Consider the following 22,980-nt stretch of genomic DNA (forward strand, 5'->3'; position numbering starts at 1 on the left):
TACTGAACAGACGGGGATTTAATTCCAAGTAAACATGTACAGCACAATCACTACAATTGTGCTGTAAATCCAAGTATTTTTTGAATAGTCTGGGAGATTATGATTATATACAAACACTCAATAAGTACAACAAGCAAGAAAACCTAATTATTATTTAAAAAAAACTATTATGGCACCATGGTCTATTTCTTGTGTGGAAATCCTTCAAACTTCTAATCAAATTCCAACAGCCGGGGAAGGCAAGGGCAAACCACCCCACTATAAGGCCTGCCAAGAAAACATCAGCGAAAGCTGGCATCCCTCCAAAAGTCAGTAATGACTCAGTGCTTGCACGAGAGGTTCCTTTCCTTCTTTCATAGATGCCTATAAGTTTCTGTCTATGACATATATGCCCATGTACACACACACACACTGAGGAATGAAATTTACAGTTGTTGAATATGACCTGGTTCGCTCATCACAACTATCCAGGTGTTGTTTTTTAAACCTTGAACAAGCAGGAGCAAATGAGTGTACTTTCGTGACCAGGCCTGTTCCCCATAAGGTTGGTGAAGGAGTTGCAGGCTATCAGAGTCTGAAGCAGAAGAGACAGGGCCAGAAATGTACCAGCCTACATGGGAAGTGGGGGAGGTGATTCTCCCAGGCTCTTCACCAGCTGGGGATGAACCTTTGAGAGACCTTATCAGTTAAAACGTTAACAACTCATAGCCTGTGGGAAATTAGCAACCTTCAGAGGGGGAAGCAACTTCAGAGTTGGCTCATCCTAGAGTCTGCCACAGACTCAAACAGGTGGAGCTAAAAGAAGTTGAGAGGCGGTTGGCTTGGCTAGATTCTCATGAAAGGCTTCTCCAGAACAAGCCTCCTTGAAGTTAAAGAGACTTGAGGGGAAAGTATTTCCCTTTTGTTGAAGGAGCAATTGTTTCACTTAGGCCTTAGCTAGACCAGGTGAAATCCTGGAGTGAACCCCTGGATCGTCCCTGTGCTTCCACATGACACACAGGGGATCCCAGGATCTCGCCCTCCCCTTTTGGCCCGTTGCCACAGTTTGACCTGGCTCCACGCAATCCCTCGCACGGAGCCATGTACGGGGCGCAGCGCTCCTCAGGAGCGAGGGTAGGGTGGGGGAAGCGAAGAAATTAAAGTATTTTTTTTAAAAAAGCACCTACCTTTGCGCATGACCATTCGTGCACTCCTCTTTCTTTAAAAATAAAAAATGGCAGGCACCTAATGTCATCATGCCTCATGTGTAAACGGAGGAGGGATCTCGTGTTAATCGCAACACGAGATCTTCCCTCCTCCGTCATGGACTATCAGGTAGGTCTAGCTAAGGCCTTAGTTTAGCCAAGTATTAGCCTAGAAGAAAGTTCCTAGGGTTTAAACTCTCTTGAGGTGCAAAAAGATGTTCATTTGCTGAATCAAGCTTGGCAGACCTCTTATTTGTTTCGCACTTCAGTGGGAAGGCTTGGAAACACGACATGTACTGGCCCCCAGCAATCCAATTAGCCCTGCTGAGTTAAATTCAGGGATGCTTCATCCTTGGGTTGTTTATTACAATAGCTGAATGTGGAGCTCTGGATTGCTGGAGGAGCGACAACCCAAAGTTGAAATCCATGGTTAAACCTGGTTTTACTCCTTCTGTTTGCAGTGGGAGTGATCAGGTGGTCAGGCTCCTTCATGTTTACCCAGGGTTTAAAACAGAATTAGATAGTTGTGATGTATGAACTTGGCCTATATCTTGAAGGAACAACAGAACTGTCTACAAAGCCTTAGGCCTCCTCCCAAATCAAACTTCTATTCTTAATCCTTGGGTACCAGTAGCAATATATAGAAACTATCTAAAAATAAGGAGGTGGTAAAGTACCGCCATACTTTGTTTCAGAAGTAGAGTATATCCCTCTCTGTTCTCTTGACAACTTTTGTCACACCTGAGAAGCTTGTTTGATTATACTATCATTGCACACAGTTAAATTCTTTGTGGTTTCATTTTGCAGCTTATGGACAAGTACATTAGATTTGCATCTAAAAGTTAAAGAAGACTCTCCAGTTAATCAGAGTCATCTACCATTTATGTTCTGTTATCAAAGGCCACAATGCAAGCATGGGCTTGAATGCTACACAGTTGAGTAGTTTAGTCTCAGAGGCCTTAGCTAGACCTAAGGTTTATCCTGGGATCGTACCGGGGTCATCCCTGTTCATGTAAATGACACACAGGGATGAGGCCAGGATGAACGTGGGGTAAACCTTAGGTCTAGCTAAGGCCTAATTCAACTATCCCATTTTTACTTTTTGCTTCAGCTGTCATTTAGAGAAGATACGGTAAGAAATCACTGCAAATACTCCATCCCAACTGCTCTTTTTACTGCAGCACCACTTAACTTGAGAATTTCCTGGCTTGATTAGGCTTGCTCCAATAGCAGCTATGAAAACAGCTTCAACAGGAACAATTACTTGTGGTGTTTGTGTGTGTGTGTGTGTGTGTGTGTGCATGTGCATGTGCCGGGAAGATGCTCTAAATCAGTTTTTTGAGCTGCAGAATCAAATAGTAGCTTTAGTCATGAAGTTAGCAGCAGGAAAGGATCAGAAATTAAGCTAATACTTTTTCATGCAATAGTCATAATAAACAAGACAACAATATATTGCATAGTCAGCACAGTATTAGATAGATTTCTAAAGAGTCTATCTGCTGTTTACTGTCATGTAATGTACAGTTAGTAAAAGTAGTGCTTGTATTTTTCCACAAATAGTCATTTCAAAACAAATTGTATAGGCAGCATTCATTTTGAATTATATATAAAAAAGATCACAATGTTAATTCATTTACAGAGAGCAACAGCCTTCAAGGACCAGGAAGAAAATAACAGACCTAGGCCCTTTCTACACCACCTAAGAGTTATCCCAGGAAAATGGAGAGATCATCCCTGCCTGTTCCCAGAATCCCCTGTATGGCATTTGGATGCACAGGAACGATCCTGGGACGATCCCAGGATATAGGGCTGGTGTAGACATGCCCCTAGCCTCCTTACAGCTGGGGAATATGCAGTATTCCTTACAACTGGGTTTCCTTGATTTGGCGTCTACGGAGAGCCATTCCAAGGCAGAAGTTGGGTGTACTTATGAGGATATAAGTTAGCTCCACTCTCCTTGCATGCAGAGAAGAGAGAACCAGAATGTCACCCTACCACACACGCAAACACATACCCATCATTTGCATGTACATGCCACCACCTCTGTGATAATTCCCATGATGATCCCAGTACTTGTAATGTTGTCTGCCCATAAAGAGTGTATGTTGCCATAGTTAGCAACCATCCAAAACACACCTCTGGCAGGACTGGGTATGATTTATTTATTTATTGCATTTGGATAGTTGCTAACCATAAGATGCTCAATATGATGCTGGTTCGCCAGCTGTGGCCTTTCCTGGATAGGGACAACTTTGCCATGGTGAATCATATTCTGGTACTATCTAGGCTGGATTATTGTAATGTGTTATATGTGGGGCTGCCTTTGAAAATGGCCCAGAAGTGTCAAACTGTGCAAAATTCAACAGTCAGAATTTTGACTGGTTCACCTCCATGGGTCTGTATTAAACCAATTCTTAAGGAATTACACTGGCTTCCTACTCATGATTGAGCCCATTCCTCCAAATACCATTAGTTGGAGAGTTACACTATGCATTTACAAAGGAGAGGCTCTTCTCTATGATGGTGCCCCAACTTTAAACATATCATTGGCACAGACATTTTCTTTCTTTTTAGTGCCAAATTAAAATGTTTCTTTTTACCCAAGTATTTAAACAGTTTAAAATGTAATTGATTTTTTAAACTGAATTGATTGTTGTGTTTTTGTTTGGCTTGCTGGTTGAAGTGTTCCTGTTTTAATTTATCTTTTGATATGTAATTGCATGGTTTTTATTGGATCTGTTTTTTTTTAAATGTTGTGTATACTGCCCTGGCATCCCTTTGAATAAAGAGTGATTTATACATTTTAGAAATAAATGAGGACTGAAGCCTTCACCAAAATGTGGGACTTGAGTGAGACCAACTACACTTGAGATGTGTGTGAAAGGGGGTGGGGGATAGATAGGGAGCATACTGAGCCAGAGGGCCTTCTCTGTGCAATCCTACACATATCTACTTGGAATTAAGCTCTATTGTGTTCAATGGGACCTACTTCTTGGTAAATATGAAAAGGATTGTACTCTATGTGACTAACTGCTCCTCTGAACTTAAAGCCAATGAGAGCCAACATGACATCAAAGAATCTTGTCTAAAAACAGTAAGGATTTCCATCTTCCTGCTGGAAATAAGATAGAGTGACTGGGTTCACATGACACAGTTGTTTTCTGGAGCAACGCATGATGGGTTAACATGTCATCTGTGAGTTCTTTTAGCCATACATAGTGGCTTGTTTCCCCCAACAACTCACTCTGAAAGCCCACGCTGCATTAGTGTGTTCTCTGTCAGTCTATGATGGGTTGTTTTACCCACAATCAGTTGGTGTGTTATCTGCAAACCCATGGTGGGTAAAGTGCAGTGGGTATCAAGCCACTTGGCAAGTGTGGCAGAAGCCCCTGTCACTCTTGCCCAAGTTGCTGCACATGCCCTTTCCCCTTGCCTGTGAAAGCCCCTCTAATAATGGTGCATGCCCTCCGATCCCAACTTCCCAGGCCCTCCGATCCCAACTTCCCAGTTCCAATCACAGTCTTCATCATGGCTGAAGCTCTTTTTTAAAAAAATAAATAAAAAATCCTGCCCTCTTTTTGCACAAAAGGGGGCTCACAGAAATCGGATAGGTGGAGCTCCTCCCTAACCACGGGTCTTCACTCAACTCTTGAGAAGAACACTATGAAAATCCAAAGGAAGCCTATGGTGCTTGTGCCTTCCCCCTTCATCTGATTTTTTTTTTTTGGGGGGTGCACTTTCCACAAAACAGGGCTGGGGAAATAAATAAATAAACAAAGGTGGAACCACCCCACATTGCGACTGCTATCAGAGCCAGGAAAGGTGACTTGCTGGCAGACAACATGGATTTGTCGCCAGGTCACATGAGATGCAGGGGGAGGGCTGGGGACAATTGGGCGACAACCCACCACAGTGGGTTGTTTGCCTGATTCTCTTGTGAGTGTGCTAACCACACAGGGCGGGTTATTCGCAAAATGCCCCACCCTGCATGACAAGCCAACCATAATGGATTAGCGTGACACGCAAACATGGACACTGTGTGCAGCCCATTAACTGAACTGTTCTCAAATGCAGGTTTTCTTGAGGCACTGCAAGAAACATAGAGTACTTCAACTGCAAGAAACACAGAATATTGCAAGCATCAGTGTTAATTCAAAATTAAGATTTGTATTAGAAACTCCACTGCCAAGTTTCATTGCACTGCAGATAGTAAACACCTCAATATTTTACCCTGTAGCATGCAATAAAAAAGGAAAAGTACATCTCTAACGACAACATCAGCTACAAGCAGCTCAATAGCATAGCAATCACAGAGAGAGAGAGAGAGAGAGAGAGAGAAACTGGTCATATCACTTGCCATTTAGCACTCAAAATGAATCAGCTGTAAATATGGCAATTAGGGGGGCATAATTACACTATTTTGTGCCATGGTGCAGAATTTGTCACAACCCACCCCCCTGCCCCCCAAACAAGCTAAGGTTGCTGTTGTTGTTTTTACTTAAGATTTTTAAATGGCAGCCCCTCTGGGCCATTAAGTGCAAGAAATGTGAAATTTGGATTTTAAACCCACTATGCAGAAAGGTGACAGAACTGTAAATAACAAGTACTAGAAAAGACAAATATGGCAGCATAATCCTAGGCATATTTATTCTGTTATATTGTGTTCAATGGAGCTTACTTATTAGTAAATGTGTTTAGGTATACAATCTGAGTCAGCAAAATTTTGTATCGTAAACGATTATAATGCTTCCCAACAATATTCTGGCTTGTTTCCACTAAAAGGATAATTAATGAAAAGGGAATTTAAGAATTCAGAACAAAGTATTTTGGTCGCGTTATTGTAAATTGTTTTAAGGACCTGATTAACCTGAAACAGCAGCATATAAATTTGAAGACCCCCACCACTAACAACAGCAACTATCGCTTTTTTCTTTTCTCATTAAAAAATAAAAATAAAAGGTAATTTTGTAGATTTCAATAAGGAAACTATCCCAGAACGCAGATGCTGAGCAAACAAAGAGCAAAATTGCTTTCAGGAGTGAGGTAAGCAACGTAAGCACCCTAAAAAAAAGTCTGAACTATTCTGTGGTTACTGATGAATACTTTGTTAAAATTATGACATTAATTAAAGCGTCCTCCAATACTAATGTAGCTTAATGGATTTACGGGTCAATATCCACAGACCCACACCCCCTGCCCACAGTCTTCCCTAGATTGAGGTTTCTGTAGGTCACAATCTACTCCTTAAGTACCCTCATAGAGTCATGTTTTTCTCCCCCTCAAGTATCTCCAGCAATCTGTAACTTTTCAGCAACTGAAGTTTGTCTTGAGCAGACAGTTTCTGGAAAATACAATCTTGCAACACTCTCTGTTTCCCCCTTTGAATGCTTTGAACTATGCTGCTTTGAACTGTCTGGAGAACTGGACAAGTGCTCTCTTTGCACCTTGGCATGGTTGCAAGGGGAGGGGAGGAAGAGAAAAGAAGAAGCATTTTGCACCCTTCTCACAATGCCTACCTAGATGCTTCTTTTTAAAGGCCAAGAATTAGGTGTGCAGCCTGCTCCAGATATGGTTGTACTCACCCTGAAAAAACAGTAGCTTGAGGTACTCCTTGAGCCAGCTCTGTCACTTGAGTCTCAGGTGGCTAGGAGTGCCTTTTACCAGCTTTGGTTCACCAGCTGTGACTCTTGAATGGGGAAAAGCTACAGTGGTCTATGTGCTCTGGTAACCTCCCAACTGGATCACTGCCCTTGAAGATGACCTGGAAGCTTCAGCTACTGTAGAATGTGGCAGCCAAAGCTGTAACCAATACAGCCATCAATTCTGAAGGAGGTGCAGTGGCTGCCTATTCACTTCTGAGATGGAATTCAAGGTGCTGTTGTTTACCTTTACAGGCCTAAGGAGCTTGGGATCCAAATATCTGCAGGAACACCTCTCCCTGTACTAGCCTACCTGTGACTTGAGCCTCCTCTGATTATCTTTTCTGCAAGTACCTGGATATATGTTGTGTCAATAAGAGAGAAAACTTTGGGCCCTAACTATGCAGGTGCAGCTGGTGCCAACATTTCAGTGCCAGCTCAAAATCTTTTTTATTTACTCACACATTTTAACTGGTAGATTTTGTCCATTTGATTGTATTTGCTGCCTATATCCTTATTTTGTTATTATGATTTGGTTTAAGTGGGTTTTTTAAAAATGTGTTTGTATTATTTTAATTATACTTGTATACTGCTGTAGTGTCTGTAAGGATGAATATTGATTTAAAAGTGTTTTAAATAAATAAATAGCCCCAATCCATGGTTCACTGTATGGAGTCTGATTTGGACCATCCTGACATCTGTGGACTCAAAATACACAAGAAGAGGTGTAGCACAAACTATAATCCTAAGGAGGGTGCACCCATATATACAAGAGGGCAGAAGAACAGTACACAAACAATATTCATCTGTACTATACAACAATATACTGATCATATAATCCAAAGTTAAAAAAACACACCTCTAATTGATGCTGAACCAAACCTGTACAGTCACAACTAGATTCTTTCTTCTAGATTACACAAGATTTCATACTTACACATAACCCAGAAATTTTTCAATATGTAAATCCTAATGCAGAATAGCTTCTGCTTTGGTTTGTCATAGAACAAATACAGATCCAACCACACCTGCTACAGAAATAGATGTCGACATGCTATTCCATTAAGGTGATTAAAGTGTGATCAGGAAACATATTATTTTGCTGAGATTGTCTATCTGGATTGCAAGTTCTAGGAAATGCACATACATATCAGCATCACAAGGCTGCAGTTGCTCAGATCCCAAATGGCAACACTGTTTGGTACCAAATTAAGCAAAACATTCTGGCTTAACTAATCTTCTATAACAATTGTCATCTCAGTAGATGACAAAGGCCTTCTTGATTCTAACCTTCCGGCCCCTCCTAACCTTCAACTTTGGTTGCCTTCAGACTTCAGATAGGCCACATGTAAACAACATCTCAGATTCTTCCCCTTCCCTGAAATAGAGACAATAACTACTAAACGCTGCTCACTGGAGGAGCTCCAAATTGCCAGTACTTAGATTAACCCAGCTCCAAAGAGTCTGAACCAACAATTCATGTTTCCTTCAAAAAACACTTCTGTGTAGAAAAGCTTGACTTGAAACATCAAGTAAAGCCCAACAGGCATTCCCAGAAAGGATAGACTGCTCCAATAAAACACTTTATTAACAGCTTAAACCTTTTAAGCGTTTTTTATGCATTTCACGACCACACTAAGTATTTATTTATTTTACAATATTTATATACTGCTCCCCATTCAAGAATTTTGGAGCGGTAGTTAAGTAGAAGGAGCAATAGTTGACCCACGAAAAGCAGAGATTTAATAACATTTTCCTCATTGTGTGTGTATTTCTTTGGGTTTGGGGGGGGGTAGGTATTAAACTACCATAGTTTCCCACAACAAGCACATGTAGAAACTGATCTGGAAGTGTTCCTGTAACTGCAACATCAGTGAGAGGAGCCAAGATGGCTATCAACACATAATACTTGGTTTTGGAAGTCTAATGGAGAAATATGACCACATGTGCAAACATGTTTAAAATGCATTTCACTTCACACTAAATTCAAACAGATGGCAAAACACAAGATGCTTCTTCTTCTTCAAAGAGCTGATGTATATCAACACCAGCCTCAAATGCACCTATAATTTCATAAACCAATACACACACACCACACGTATATATTACATAATTTCCTAGCCATTCAACATTAGAAGGAATGTGATTAATCTTCTATGACATGCTCTGAACTTTCCGTTCAGAGAGGTTCTTCCTCCTCCTTCAGTCCTACTGGCAATGGATGTCATTTGACCTGCAGATTTCACTCTGAATAAGGATCAGAGAAACAAACACTGACATTATTCTGCTAACCAATTATCTGCCTCAATTTACTGCTCAAACCCAGAGACTAGTTTTCTAAATGCGTAACTAGAGGAGAGGAGTGGGGAGAAGGATTTGATAGAAAGGAGGGGAAATATCACTTCTTTCATTTTGCACTTAAATTAATGCATTCCTTTGATGAAGCCAAGGGCATCAAACAAAAACATAAGGGACTGGAAGTTAAAATACTATTCATCTGGACAGAGGCACTGGAAGGCTCAAAAAAGAGAAGCAGCCAACCCCTTTACTGATTTTTTTATGGTCTGTCAGTGGAGAACGTTCTCAAAAGTGGAGAGGAGTGATAAATAAGCCTCTAGGAAAGGGTAGCTGTAACAAACTAACGAGAGGCTCCCAAATCATTCCACTTCTCTATTTTATCCAATCCCCTCTTCTTTCCCCAGCTGGTTACTAGGAGAAACATGTGCAGGCAGCCCATCATGTGTTTAACACTTCAGGAAACTCATCCCTCCCTCTCTATTCCTATCCCAGAGAGAAAGGTCCTTTTCCACTGTCCTTTTCTCTACCCCACTACTTGAGCCACACAAACCCCAAATCCAAGCTTCTGCTTCCTCCTGATGGGGCTTTAATCCACGGCTCAACAAAGCCTGGGAAACCTGCGTTATCAAGTCAGAACTCGCCTCTGGAAGAAACGAGATCATCATCATCATCATCATCATCATCATCATCATCATCATCATCATCATCATGATTTTAAGCGTGCCATTCCTCAATGAGGGAGTAACACTCAGAATTGCTTTCTAGGGAGGCTGGAACCCCAGGACCGCTCTCCTTTTTAAAACCAGCATTGCCTCCTCTGCTGCCTCAAAAAGGGAGGGAAAACCTGGAGCTGGATTCTCCCCCCACCGCTCTTTCTTTCCTTTTAAGAAAGGCAGCTGCAGAATCTCCCTCACACAAGAGTGAATTAGAAGTGGGCAGAGGAAGCCAGAGGGGGCGGGGGTGTCTGGATTTGTAAGGGGCCTCCCCCTCACGCAGAGGGGTCCCTACTCAAGGGAGGGCCAGCATGTCACCCAAAAGCACTGGCTGAAAATCAAGCGGAGCCTCGCCATTCCCGTCACAAAACACAGCTTCCTCTCAGCCAACTCGGGTCACCTGCCTATATCGCCGCTCTAGCCTCCCCTGGGAGAACTAACTCCAGGCAGCCCGAAGATACACGCGCGCGACCGAGAGCCCTCTCCTCTCCTCTCCTCTCCTCTCCTCTCCATCTTTTCGAGCTGGCTGCCCGACTTACCCACTCCAGCACCCTCAGGAAAGCCAGGGGCTCCTTCACCGCCCGGAAACTCCCCTTGGAGGCGACCTGGGGAGAAAAGAAAAGCGAGGGCAGTTAGGAGATGCCCGGAGCGAGCGGGGCAGGAGAGCCCAACCGCGGTGCGCCCGCGGCTAAGCGTTCCCGCGCGGCAGCGCCTCCTCCTCCTCCTCCTCAGGCGCCTTTACCTGGTCGACGGTTTCCATCCCTGCCCAGTTGTTGGCGCGCAAACTTCAGCTCCTGTCGAGGCAGCGGCGCCCAGGTGCGCCTCGAAGAGGATATCGGCTGTTCGCCTGCGCCAAGGAAGGCAGCCAAGGAGCCCGGGCGGCGACGAAGCAAAGCAGAGCTGAGCTCCAGCGAACATCCACGCCCGAGTCGAGCGCGCTGGGCGGAGGGAGAAAGAGGAGGAGGGGGAGGGCTGCCCGGGCTCGCAGCTCTGCCTCGTCGTCGTCGTCGTCGTCTGAGGCGGGTGCGAGTTGCCCGGGCCGCACTTGAGGGAGTCGAGTTGAAGGCACGCGGATGGACGGGCGGAGGAGACGCTTCAGCCGTTGCCTGGCCAGGTGTCCACCGCGCAGCTCGGCTGAGGCAGCCACCGGAGCAGCGCTTCTTCCCTCCGCAACTCCAGCGCGTTCCCTCAGCCTATCAGAACGGAACCGACTGCCTGAGCGTTGAGGCGGCAGAAATGGCTAAAGAAGACGGGAGAGTGCTGCTTAGTGAGGGCTTATGGACACGCCGGCGGCAGCTTTCCCGCGCAACGGCCCTGATCGTGTTGCCAAGAGCCGCTGGCGCAACCCATCGAGTCTTTTCGCGTCCCCTCACTGACGAGAAGCAGTGTCCGACCTCAGCAACTGTAGGATGCGCAGCCCGATCCTATGTACACTTACTTGGTCGTGTAAGCCCCGGTGAACTCCGTGGGACGGACTGTGCCAACACGGTTGTGTGATTTCAACCACACCATCCATGTACGTGACGCTCGCCAAAGCAGCGAAGAGGAACCTGGATGCTGTTGGCCATCCGGGCTGGGAGTGATGGGAGTTTGTCCGATTTATTTATTTATTTACTTATTGCATTTTTATACCATCCATTAGTCCATGTTCTCTGGGAGGCTCACAAAACAAACTTTAGACCACAAAGTACTAACATAGTAAGACATAATTTTTAAAACCCATAAGTTTAAAAGAGAATAAAACCAGAGTAAGAACCAAGAACTTCAAACATCTAAAAATGCACTAACACAGTTTCTAAAACCAAAGGGCTAGAAAGCCTGGGAAAAAAATAATAAAGTCTTCACCTGGCACTGAAAAGGTTACAATGTAGACATCAGCTGAGCCTGGAGTCCAATAACATCTGGAGAGTCAGAGGTTCCCCACACCTGTGCTACACAGTAGCATAAACAAAATATGTCCCTGCCTCCAAGGAGCTTACATTCTAAAACAGGCAATAGGAAAAATAACAGAGAGTGAAGGGAAGACAAGAGGAGAAAGTGGGCAACGCAGTTAATACTTGATTACAACATGATTCTGATACTATATTCAGTTTAGTCCTAGAAATGTCTCACCCAACTTATTCCCAAGTATGTATGCATAGGATTGCAGCAGTTAGATTGTGTGTACTTTCTCTGCACATTTAACCTCACAGAGGTTAACTGACAGCCTAGAGATGTGCTTAGTTGGAACTAAGAAAAGGGCCTCTTCATTGGCTGTGTTTAGTCTCTGGAATTCCCTTCCAAAGTGGGTCATCTCACTTTCTCATTAATGGCCTTCTAGAAGGTGGTGAAGACATTCTTTTTTAGGAAGGCATTTAGTATGTTGTTTCTGTTTCAACCTCCCTTTCTTTTGAATGTCTTAAATATCAGACTGCTGTTATTTTACGAGCTGCTGCGATTTTTGTTTTAATGATGAGTGGGGTTTGTTTTAAACTGTAAAGAATGTTTTTAATTGCTAAATGTATTTTTTTATTAGTCACCTTGAACTCCCAGGAAGAAAGCTGGGATATAAATGTGTTGTTGTTGTTTTACAATAAATAAACATGGTGGGGTTTACTTCTTTGGGTGAAATAAGTGTGCAATAAGTATTGAGCTGTATAATGGGTGGAAAGGTAGTCAAAGAGGTACCAAGTAACTTTAAGGTTTAGGGCAACAATGATGTGCTACTCTTTCGACCACGACAATGTGACTTGCAGGTATTGGGCGATGGCATGCTTGCTCAGCAGTACATCAGTTATGGGAGGACTTTGGCTGTAGTTCTGTACTTCTGTACATGAAAGCTAAAACCTCATTAAAGAGATCCCCCCATGTTAGTCTGGTGTTGTACTTTTTTTGGACCCTTCAGTTGGGCTGCTGCCTACCTCGAAGCATGAGGGGATATTCTTGAGTGTGTTCATTTAAGAGCCATTATAAAAAGCCATTATTTGGAAGCCTGCCACTTGAATCCCAAATTGTTATTTGGAAGCCTGCCACTTGAATCCCAAATTGTTATTTGGAAGCATGCCACTTGAATCCCAAATAGATTACTCCTTTGGGATGCAGGTGGCATGCTGCTATTTCACTCTTAAACAAATTGAAGCAAAAGGAGGCAGGGCCGGTGCCAGACTATTTTGCGCCCTAGGCAAGGTGAGCTACTTGCACCCCTCCCCCCAAAATTGCCAACTTCAATTCAGCTGTTCAAGAAGAGTTTCTGAAATATAATATTTTCCTTTCACTATGTTCTTTCTTAAAACAGCTAATTTGTATAAAACTGTGACCCTTAAAGGGCAGTACTGCACCCCTCTGAGGTCTGCGCCTTAGGTGGCTGCCTAGTTGGCCTAATGGTAGTGCCGGCCCTAAAAGGAGGCATAGTGTGAACAATTGTAGTGGAAAGGAGATCTGTAACTTTCTTTCCATTCATGACTGGTCATGAGCAAAATCTCTTTCTCTTTCTCTGTGTGTATTCAAGGATGGAAAGCAGAACCCCCTGTCCCAAGAGGAGTGTATGCGAAGAGTAGCAATGAGTGACAAAACAAAATGGAAAGATGTAGAACACAGGAGATTAAGCATTATTTATGTACTTAAAAGTATTTTATACGGCCTTTCTCTAAAAACCACCAAGGGAGTGTACTTCAGATCAAAAGCAATAAAAACAACTACATCATAAAAGCATGAAGACAATAAACTATAACAAAAACACTTGACCTTGCACAAGATCAAGGCACACAAAGTCAGCTTCCCAATGGTGGCCCCACATTGGCCCAGATGGTCTTGTTTTCAGACCTCAGCACTGGCCTGCCATGTAGGATCCCATGCTCCTATCTCTGATCCAAATTTTCAACTCTGCATCTGTATGTTGAATGGCAACAATTTCTAGAGTCACTTCTCAGCAGAGGTGTTCTAGGCTTATCATGGCATCTAGACGTTTGTCCTCCAACAAGATCTACCAGATGATATGGATAGCATTCCAATTATGGTGCAGGCATCAGAGAATTACACCACATACCATGGCCAGTTCTAGTTAGGCAAGGTGAGGCAAGCAACAGATACTGGGAGGCAGCAGCAAGGTCTTCAAGGAGAGAACTGTGTGCCTTGCCGCTTACTCTATGTCCCCTAAGTTAAGTGGAGAATGTTGTCGATAGATTCATCAGCCCATCCAGTCAGCTTTTGTACATGGAATGGGGGGGGGGAAGCTAGCTTGTCCTCTGCCTCAGAAAGAAAAATATAACTTGGGCTGGCTATGCCAGATACAGCTTGGTTATAGAATTTCTGGATTTACTTCAGTCTGACTTGGATCAAGGCTTGGACCCAAACACTCTCAAGAGGCAGGTAGCTGCTGTGGAAATAGGCTGAAGGAAAATAGCAGAGCATCCTTGTTTTGTCATCACATGAAAAACTCTTGCCCTTCTTTCACCTCCCATTGTCCACCAGTTTCCCACATGGGACTTGATGCTGGTCCTCTTTGAGCCACCGCGTACTTATTTTATTTGGCTTTGGGGGGGCGGAGTTATCCCACCCTTTAGCCAAAAAGGCTCTCAAGGCAGCTTACAAAAATATTACTTAAGACAGTCCCTGCCCACAGGCTTACAGTCTAAAAAACATGACTCAAAAAGAAAGGGGATTGGGAGGGAGGAGGGGGCATTCTGTCCCTATGAGAGAACTCATCTGGTGTCATTAATCTCAGCCTCAAGGATTGAGGACTTCAAGACCCTATCAATCTGGAAGGATCTTTGCATTCCACCCCCCAACCCCCAGCTTTATGCCTGGGCCATAGTTTCATTCTAAAGATTAATTCAGTTTTTGACATACTCAGGAGATAGTGCTTCCCAATTTCTGCCCTAATCCCTCCCACTAGCTATGAACTTTATGTACCTCAGGCATACATAGGACATCAGACCTTCTCTTTATCTCCTATAAGGAGCACAGGGGAATTAAGCGCCCAAGTCTACCATTAGCAGATAGGTTAGAGAATTGCCCTGGCTTATTGAGCCCAATCACACACCCTGCCCTCCGACATTACTGCAATCAGCATGTGGAATGGTGTCCTAAGCTGTCCTGGACGAACTAACAGTGAAGTATTCTGGTCTGCTTCCTGCTTCTGAACTTGTGGACTGGAGGTGATTGCATTTGTGTGGTATCCTATACTAGATTATTATTATTATTATTATTATTATTATTATTATTATTATTAATTTATATAGCACCATCAGTGTACATGGTGCTGTACAGAGTAAAACAGTAAATAGCAAGACCCTGCTGCATAGGCTTACAATCTAATACAATTAGTTAGGGAATTCTTCGGAACCCTTCTGCTCAATCACACACCCTGCCCTCCGACATTACTGCAATCAGCATGTGGAATGGTGTCCTAAGCTGTCCTGGACGAACTAACAGTGAAGTGTTCTGGTCTGCTTCCTGCTTCTGAACTTGTGGACTGGAGGTGATTGCATTTGTGTGGTATCCTATACTAGTTTAGTTAGGGAATTCTTCGGAACCCTTCTGCTCTATACTTTGGAAAGTATTTTCTCTTGATTGTAGGTTAACATTTTTTTCTGCTAAGTCATCGTGTGTGTGTGTGTGTGTGTGTGTGTGTGTGTGTATGTTCCCCCTTGGTGTGATGTTTCTCCATTTCAGTCCCTGAAATACAACCAGAAGAACTTTTCAGAAAAGAGGTAGGAGTAATGAAAAAGGCTAGTCTACCAACTGTTTATATCCTGGAGGGTCAAAGTAGTCAATATTAGGGAAGGAATTACTGTGATCTAAAACAAAGAAAACCTATTGAATATGGCTATTGACTTATTCCCAATTGATTAACAAAAAGACTGCTGCTACTAAATGGGAAACTTCTGATTTTCCATATATATATATATATATATATATATATATATATGTTAAACTATATATGTTTAAAAGCTAGTTTGAACACACTGGAACACACAAACACAGTTGTCATCAAAACACCACAATAAGACCATTGGCCTGGAAGAATAATCTTATCTTCTGAGTGATTAAAATCATGGACATTGCTAATGGTGAGTTTACCAGCTCATCTGTTGCATTTACTCATTCAAGTAGGGATAGCTGTGGGTACACACACAAAAATTTTCTTTTCTATGTAATTGGAGATCACCACAGGCTACTTACCACATTTGTAACCCAGAGTGAGAAGAGAAGAAACTCAATGCCATTTTTACTGGGAGCCCTATGTTTCTTGTCCTTGATTTAGCCTCCAGTATTTAACCCATATATACCTACACTTTTCATCCATCTGATGACGGTGTCCAGTCTTTGCTATAACAGCTCATGCCACAATAAATTAGATGACTTCTCTGTATTAGGTTGCCATGCCATAAAATAAACAGGAGGACAAACATGTTAAGCTTTTCATTTTGTAAATACTCCAAAACATTTGCACACTTCACTACTATTTCTGATGATGCAGATTCTTGTCGATGGACGTCCATGCCACATTAAATTTGATCAGATAAAATTCTGCTAAATTAAAGCATTTTTAAATCCCATTAATTTTGACAGGTGAGATTTAAACCTCTCTCTGAGTGCTGGCCTCATGCATTGCTCATCTTCCCAAGCAGGTGCACTCTCATTTTCTAGAGTGCCCAATTATAAATCTTAGTGTGTATATGTGTGTTTATGTTGTTCAGGAGTAGAGGAGGTAGGTGTGGAGTTCTGTTCTATCCTCCAAGAACTGTGAGGATTTATGACCACTGTGCCAGTTATGGGGTCTATTATAAAACATAACTTTTAGTGGACCAATTTCTGTTGCTGAAAATGTACAGATTTTTATGTCCCACAAAGCTCTTTTTAAATCAGAAATGATATGCTTTCCAGGCATCAGTTTACTTACTTTGTGTTTCTCATTCTTGGGACCAAAATAGCAACAGAGCTCCATACAAATTTTCTGATCTCTATGGGTGCAATCACAGCACCTTGCCCTAAATTGTAGAGTACATAAAAAAAAACCTATTTAAAATGTTTGAAGGAAGTGTTCACAAAAGAAGGTGACCAAAAAAAAATATCTAAGAAGTGACCACAAAAAAAGGCAGAACTGGTTATAGCTGTAGGCAATATGGGACTTAATGTTCAAGACTGAGCGTCAGTCACTGAACATTTCAGTGTAACTAATACATCGTTGTTGTTGTTGTTGTTGCTGCTGCTGCTATCATCATCCTTGTATTTTCTTGGCACACATTGATCAAGCATGGAAAGAGATGTTCAGCTGTCAAGGATGTTCCAGAAAATATTAATCATCATCATCATCGTTGTTGTTGTTATTCTTAACCAGTTTGAAGTTTTTTGTTTGTGATTTTCAGAGAGAAACTACATGACAATATAACGTCTTCAGAGTATTTTGGGCCTTTGTATAGATGTAGGTAAAGTTAAGCAGCAATATCTATTTCTCATAAGTTACTTTTAGCAATTCAGGTATAACTTCAGTAGACCTATTTTTGTGCTGATAGGTTTCCATATTCTTCCCTCTTCAGATCTCTAGCTCACAAGCCGGTCTCCTATCCAGTTGCTTTGAGGTTGCTCAGATTTATCTAGCAGTGTTGACAGGGAAGAAGGAACTCTGTTATGGCACAAGCCAGGCATGAGGAGTACTGGGAAATGTAGCTTCCCATGTTCCTAATGAATGCAAGGAGTCCTGGGAAAAGCTAATTTTTCTAGTGTTCCTGGTACCTGGCTCACTGCCATAGGTATGCTAGCACCATGAACTAGGGGTGTCAAGGCCCAGCTTCAGCACTGGAGAGCTCCCAGGCTCCCTCTTTGCTATGGTCAACTTCGTAGTTATTCCCCCAGCCTGCTCTGCTCTAAGAACACTGACAGAGATAAACTCATACAGTTTCTGACATTGCACAGAAACTGTGCAACCCAAACTCTTCCAGGCTACCTCTAATCAAAACCTGGCTATAACAAACAAGGCTCACAGCAGTGCTGAAGCCAGGCCCTGACAAGGAAAGAGAGGAGAGAGACCTCTTTCCCTTCTGCCCCCCCACCCACTTCCAGCTGGAGCGATAGCACCAAGGTAAATGGATGGAGAAAGAGGAATTGGGAGCTGGGTTAAAATGTGAACTGGAGAAAAATCCAAGGGGTCATAATGCTCACCTTAATGAGTTATTAATATTAATTAATTATTAATATTTATTTATATAGCACCATCAATGTACAAAGAACATTGTTGCCAAAGAATGATGGTTTTATAATTTGATTTACACATATTATATATGGCTTATATATTTTCTATTTTTACAGGATTGTGCCAATTACGCTGGGCATTAATATTGTTCTGCATGCCCCACTTTCTCGAGTGATAATAAATTCCAGTGGCAGGGCATACTCAGAATTTGGGGTTCTTTGGAAGACAAAATCATGGGAGACTTATGCAGTTTCCTTGTGATCTTTGGGTTTATTTACAAATATACAACCAGAGAACAGGTGAAGGATCCAGGATCCAAACACTGCAATGGCAGAAGAATCCAATGTGTGCATCAGATCTCTAGGGAGGCACCTTTCCATCCCCTGATGCTGCTACTTTATAGCACTCAAAACTCAGCTCAATAAATCTGCCTTTTTCTCTGTCCCTGTTTCAAAGCTGCAGCTCCTGTTGCTTCTTTCCCACACACATATCTTGTTTACAATGTCCATAGCAGAAGAAGCTTTCCAGCTATTTCCTAGTCATTGTGGGCAATTTACCTGTAATGTCCCCAACAGACATTATGATTTGTAATTTGGCCTGCAGACCATTAAGGAACTTTAAGTAGTTCTCTCTGGTGCCTTTAGTCCTCTCCTATTCACCCCCCCAAGCTTACAACAATGTTCTCTAAGAATATATCAGATGTATACTTACAGTACAGGACAAGTTCAGCAGTGAGTTCAGTATACAAAGCAAGTAAATTGGCACCTAGAAAACATTTCCTCTCTGCCTTAAATAGAACTGTGTGAAGCTTGAAAATGTGTACATTTTCAGCTGCGGAAATTGTCCTACTAAATCCTTATTGAAGGACACATTATTGGAAAGAATGGCTAGGAAAAACTCAGCAGTGTGGAACAGCTAATGCCCATAGAATTTTTTTGCCACTTAATCACACCTTAGCAAATAGTTCATTTGCAAAGGCATCCAGTGTCTACATCAAGGGTGGGAAGCCTCTAGCCCATGTGGCATTTCTGGCCAGTGAAACCTCCCTTTCTGGCCTGCAGAGGCCTGGTATTGAGGCCTCACACTCTCTGAAGTTCACCCAATCAGGGGAAAGGTGAGGGATGGGGGAAGTTAGCTTCACCGGGAGCTGTAGCCTAAAGGCCCTGGAGTAACTGGTGGCTCCGATGTCAGTGGGGTGGCAAATCTGCTCTGGGTTTCAGTCAGAAGCAGCCAAAACTTTAAAGGAGCTATCCAAGGTGCTGACTAAAACAAAGAGCAGATTCATCACCCCAGTGATATTGGAGCTACCAGGCTCTACTGCCTTGAAGCCACAGCTTCCAAAGGCTTCCTTTGCTCCTCCCCTTTCCCAATGGGAGCCACCATCTCAAAGAGCAACATTGAGCATCACAAGGTGGAGCCCCTCAAAGTGGCAGTTCCTGAAGGAACAGCTCCCTCTTCACCGCTGCTCAGCCCTTCCCAATCAGCTGAGCACTGACAAAGGGGAGGGGGAGATAATGGAGAGGCTTAAACCCATCTCCCAATGAACTCTCCCTTTTGCCCCTGTATGTATTTACGTATGTACATGTATACCAGTGATATGTGTTGTGTGGATAGATGGATATATGAACCAATGGATGGAGCGTTTGTGTGTGTGTGAGAGAGAATGTGGTGTGTCAATATGTGAATGGGATATGTGCATATGTGAACAGGGTGAATGCAATGTATGTGTGTTTGCTTTGGCCCCACCTACCTTAGGCTCTGCTTGCCACCAGCATGTGGCCCCACCTCTATTCTACATGATCTACAGTTTCTTCCCTCCTTCCATTCCTTCAGAATTGAGTCCAATATGTTAATATATTTGCTTTAATTAATATAGGGATTATCATAATTTTTGTGTTGATTAAAAAGAAAAGAAAAAAGAAGCCTTGCTTAATATAATTGACCAGGATCCAAAGACCTTTTAGACACACCAAAGGGCTTCCAATCCAGCATGTCCCTAGGGGAGTTTGTGATATGGCATGGCGAGCTGAGCAAACTGCTACTGGAAGTTCTCCCTATTTGAAAAGGTGGCTGGTCAGGTGTCATCAAAAGGCTGCAGTTCAAGGTAGGCCAAGGCCAGTCCCATTGGTCTCATGGAACCAGGTACATAGCTCTTTGCAACCTGGCCATTATTAGTAGCTGTTATTTTTGATAGCATTTGCAGGGTTCAAAGTATTTTTATCTCATTTATCAGTAGACAGATAATAGATATTACAAGGATTTTTTTTTTAAAAAAAAGGCTTTGTGCCTCATTCAGCTGGGAAACAGACTTCTGCTATCATATTCCTACATGCTCAAGAAACCTTAGTTACAAACTGCTACTGTGCAAATACCAGAAAGTCCCATCCAGCAGTTACAGTACTGCACGGCCAGATAGTTACACACAATCTGCTGCCTGGAGTAGCTGCTCACTCTGCCTAATGGTAAGGCCAGCTATGGGCATAAATCGTATAATAAAAATTCAAAAGCTATTATGACACAAAGCTCTAATGGTACCTTATTAGAGGTTCATATTTACAAGAAGAAAGAGCTGCAGAAAAATATCATATAATTGTCTTTATGCAATACTTGCAGGATACAGTGGTATCCAATGATGACCAGGGAACATGTTAGCCCTGTCTCCAGATGTCCATGCATTGAACTTGGATGTCCAAAGAAGAGCCCCCACTACATCTGTGTAACAGATTACATGATATTTGCAGCAGGGCAGTAGCACAGGTCTGGTCATGTGCTACTCAATTATATGAGCAACTGGTGAAGGGGGCTATGAATAAATAGTACTGTATAACTAACTGTAGTGAGTTTGTTAGTGAGCAGAAATATGGATTCCACAGTGTTCCAAAATGCTGCTAAGAGACCTGTGTAGCCTAAAACAGTGAATAGATTTTAGCAGGCTTTAGCTAACAAGAGTAGGCCTCATTCCCTGGATGGGTCTCTCATAGTTATGCCACCCTTTTCTCATACAATCTTATCTCAGGGTGAGCTGGGAGGTTCTCACTCCTAACCAGGCACTAGAAAGGCAATTAGTTTCCCAAACTGAGATGTTTTGAGAACCTGCAAGAAGGAGCCCTCCTTGCTTCTTCTGAGAGGGGGGAAGGATGCAGCCTCTTAGCTCCTGAGAGGGAGGGAGGCAGGCATCTAGCAGAGGAGATGCCTATAAGATCCAATCCACAAACTTCATGCTTTGGTCTTGCTTCAGGAGGAACTGTGCACATAACTGGCCTGGAGAACCTGCTGTGGCTCAAAGGGATAGCTTCTGTCTATCATGGAGGGCCCAATAGACACCTAGCTATGATCGCTTGATTAGCTGGAAGGAGGTGTGAATTTCCTTTGTGTGTGTATATTCTGCATCCATTTTCTATCAACAAACTGTGGTTTTTTTGCACAAGTAGCTTATTTCGTCTTGGTAATTAAAAGAAACTGTACCTGGCAGAACCAGAACCCAACTCAACACACTAGCCAAAGTGAAAATTCCAATTTCCAGTCTGTTTGAATAATACAGATTGGACTAATATTGCATGGATTGACAATCTCGTTTATAGACTGGATACAATGCTTTCTCTGCCCTTTATTAAGACTTCCAGATGGCTGTTAGTGCTTGTGCTTCAATATGGCCAAAATCAGCTGTTTTGGTTACCACATCTGCTCTCATTACAGACGAACCGTAGACAGCTTAGTAGTTAAAATATCAGGCTAGCTGTCTCTTGACACCTTCCTCTGGAAATAACATCTTGCGTTCAGCACCAGAGACAGTTCTCTTTCGTAACTCCCCCCCTCCTCCCATACAAATATACAAACATTCCCATCTGCTCAAGTTCACTGCTATGCTGGGTTCTTCAGTTTTAAACACTGAAAAGAGGAGCAAGAAATAAGAGGCTAATGTTAGGTTATGAGCTAAATTGTATTTCACTGGAGTATTGTACCTGGCTGGGATGGTTTGGTCACCTCTGGGAAAGAGAACTTCAATAACAGTTCAGCCAGTAAGAAACAAGGTCTTTAGTATTTTAATATTCTAAATATGTTGATAATATTTAATGAAAGTTGCTATTTTACTTGTACAATCCTATACATATCTTCTCAGAAATAAGCTACCCCGGAATGAATGTATAGAATTGCAGCCAAATCATATATTTTTTGGAAAAAACATACCATAGGCTAACAGTTTGTGTACATGGTAAAGTGACTAAAGTGTCAGACTGGGAAAACCTTGATTCAGTTCTCTGGTCTTCCTTGAAGCTCACTGGACCAGTAACTTGCTTACTCAGCCTAAAGACCTTAACCTACCTCACAAGGTTGTTGTGATGGTAAAAGAGGGAGAATTATGTATTCCAACCTGCACTCCTTGGAGCACAGGTGGGATAAAAATGGTAATACATTAATCAACACTGAACAGTCTCTCCCTAATGGTCAATCTGATGAAGAGTCACATTTTAATCAGAGGTTAATTTTAATCTGCTGTAATTTTAATCTGATCTGATCCACATCAGTCTGAGATTGATGAATAGCAATAAATCAACTAACATTAGGGGTATCTTTTCCCTCCCAGATCCTATTATGATAACTTTGCAACAACAATGGGGTGATTCTGGGTTGGCATTTTTAAAATAATAATAATGTAATCATACTGCCTAAATCCAAGTGAAGATAAGTTACCCATGAAGAAGATTTTGTAATATGGGTTGCCACTTTAACAGCTGCAAGAAAGGAAGAAAGGCAGGAAATGTAACTCCCTTGTTTGAAGGTGTAGTATTGGGAAAGCTTTATTGGTTGAATGTCTGCCTGATATGGCAATGTTAAAAGCATTGACCCTCTATCAGAGGGGTGGGGGGAAGCGTCAACCACTTTAGAATCTCCAAAGTCTTGCAGTTTGTTATCACACATTCGACCAAAAACCAAACAAACAAACCCCCCACCCCGTGTTTAGCTACTCTGAG

At 42.5% G+C, this 22,980-nt stretch overlaps 1 protein-coding gene across 1 annotated transcript in view; it reads right to left on the reverse strand.

Moving 5' to 3' along the window:
- The window catches only part of SYNPR (synaptoporin), a 177,424-nt gene extending 166,653 nt beyond the window's left edge, over positions 1-10,771 (reverse strand). Inside the window, exons 1-2 of the mRNA XM_063122064.1 lie at positions 10,577-10,771; positions 10,374-10,439 (exon numbers count right to left, since the gene is read on the reverse strand). Coding sequence (XP_062978134.1) covers positions 10,374-10,439; positions 10,577-10,594 — 84 coding nt within the window. The 5' untranslated portion in view covers positions 10,595-10,771. The remainder of the gene's footprint in view (positions 1-10,373; positions 10,440-10,576) is intronic.
- Positions 10,772-22,980: the final 12,209 nt, after the last annotated feature.

The sequence above is a fragment of the Elgaria multicarinata genome, chromosome 3 (genome assembly GCF_023053635.1).
Source record: "Elgaria multicarinata webbii isolate HBS135686 ecotype San Diego chromosome 3, rElgMul1.1.pri, whole genome shotgun sequence".
In the NCBI taxonomy this organism is placed as follows: Eukaryota; Metazoa; Chordata; class Lepidosauria; order Squamata; family Anguidae; genus Elgaria; species Elgaria multicarinata.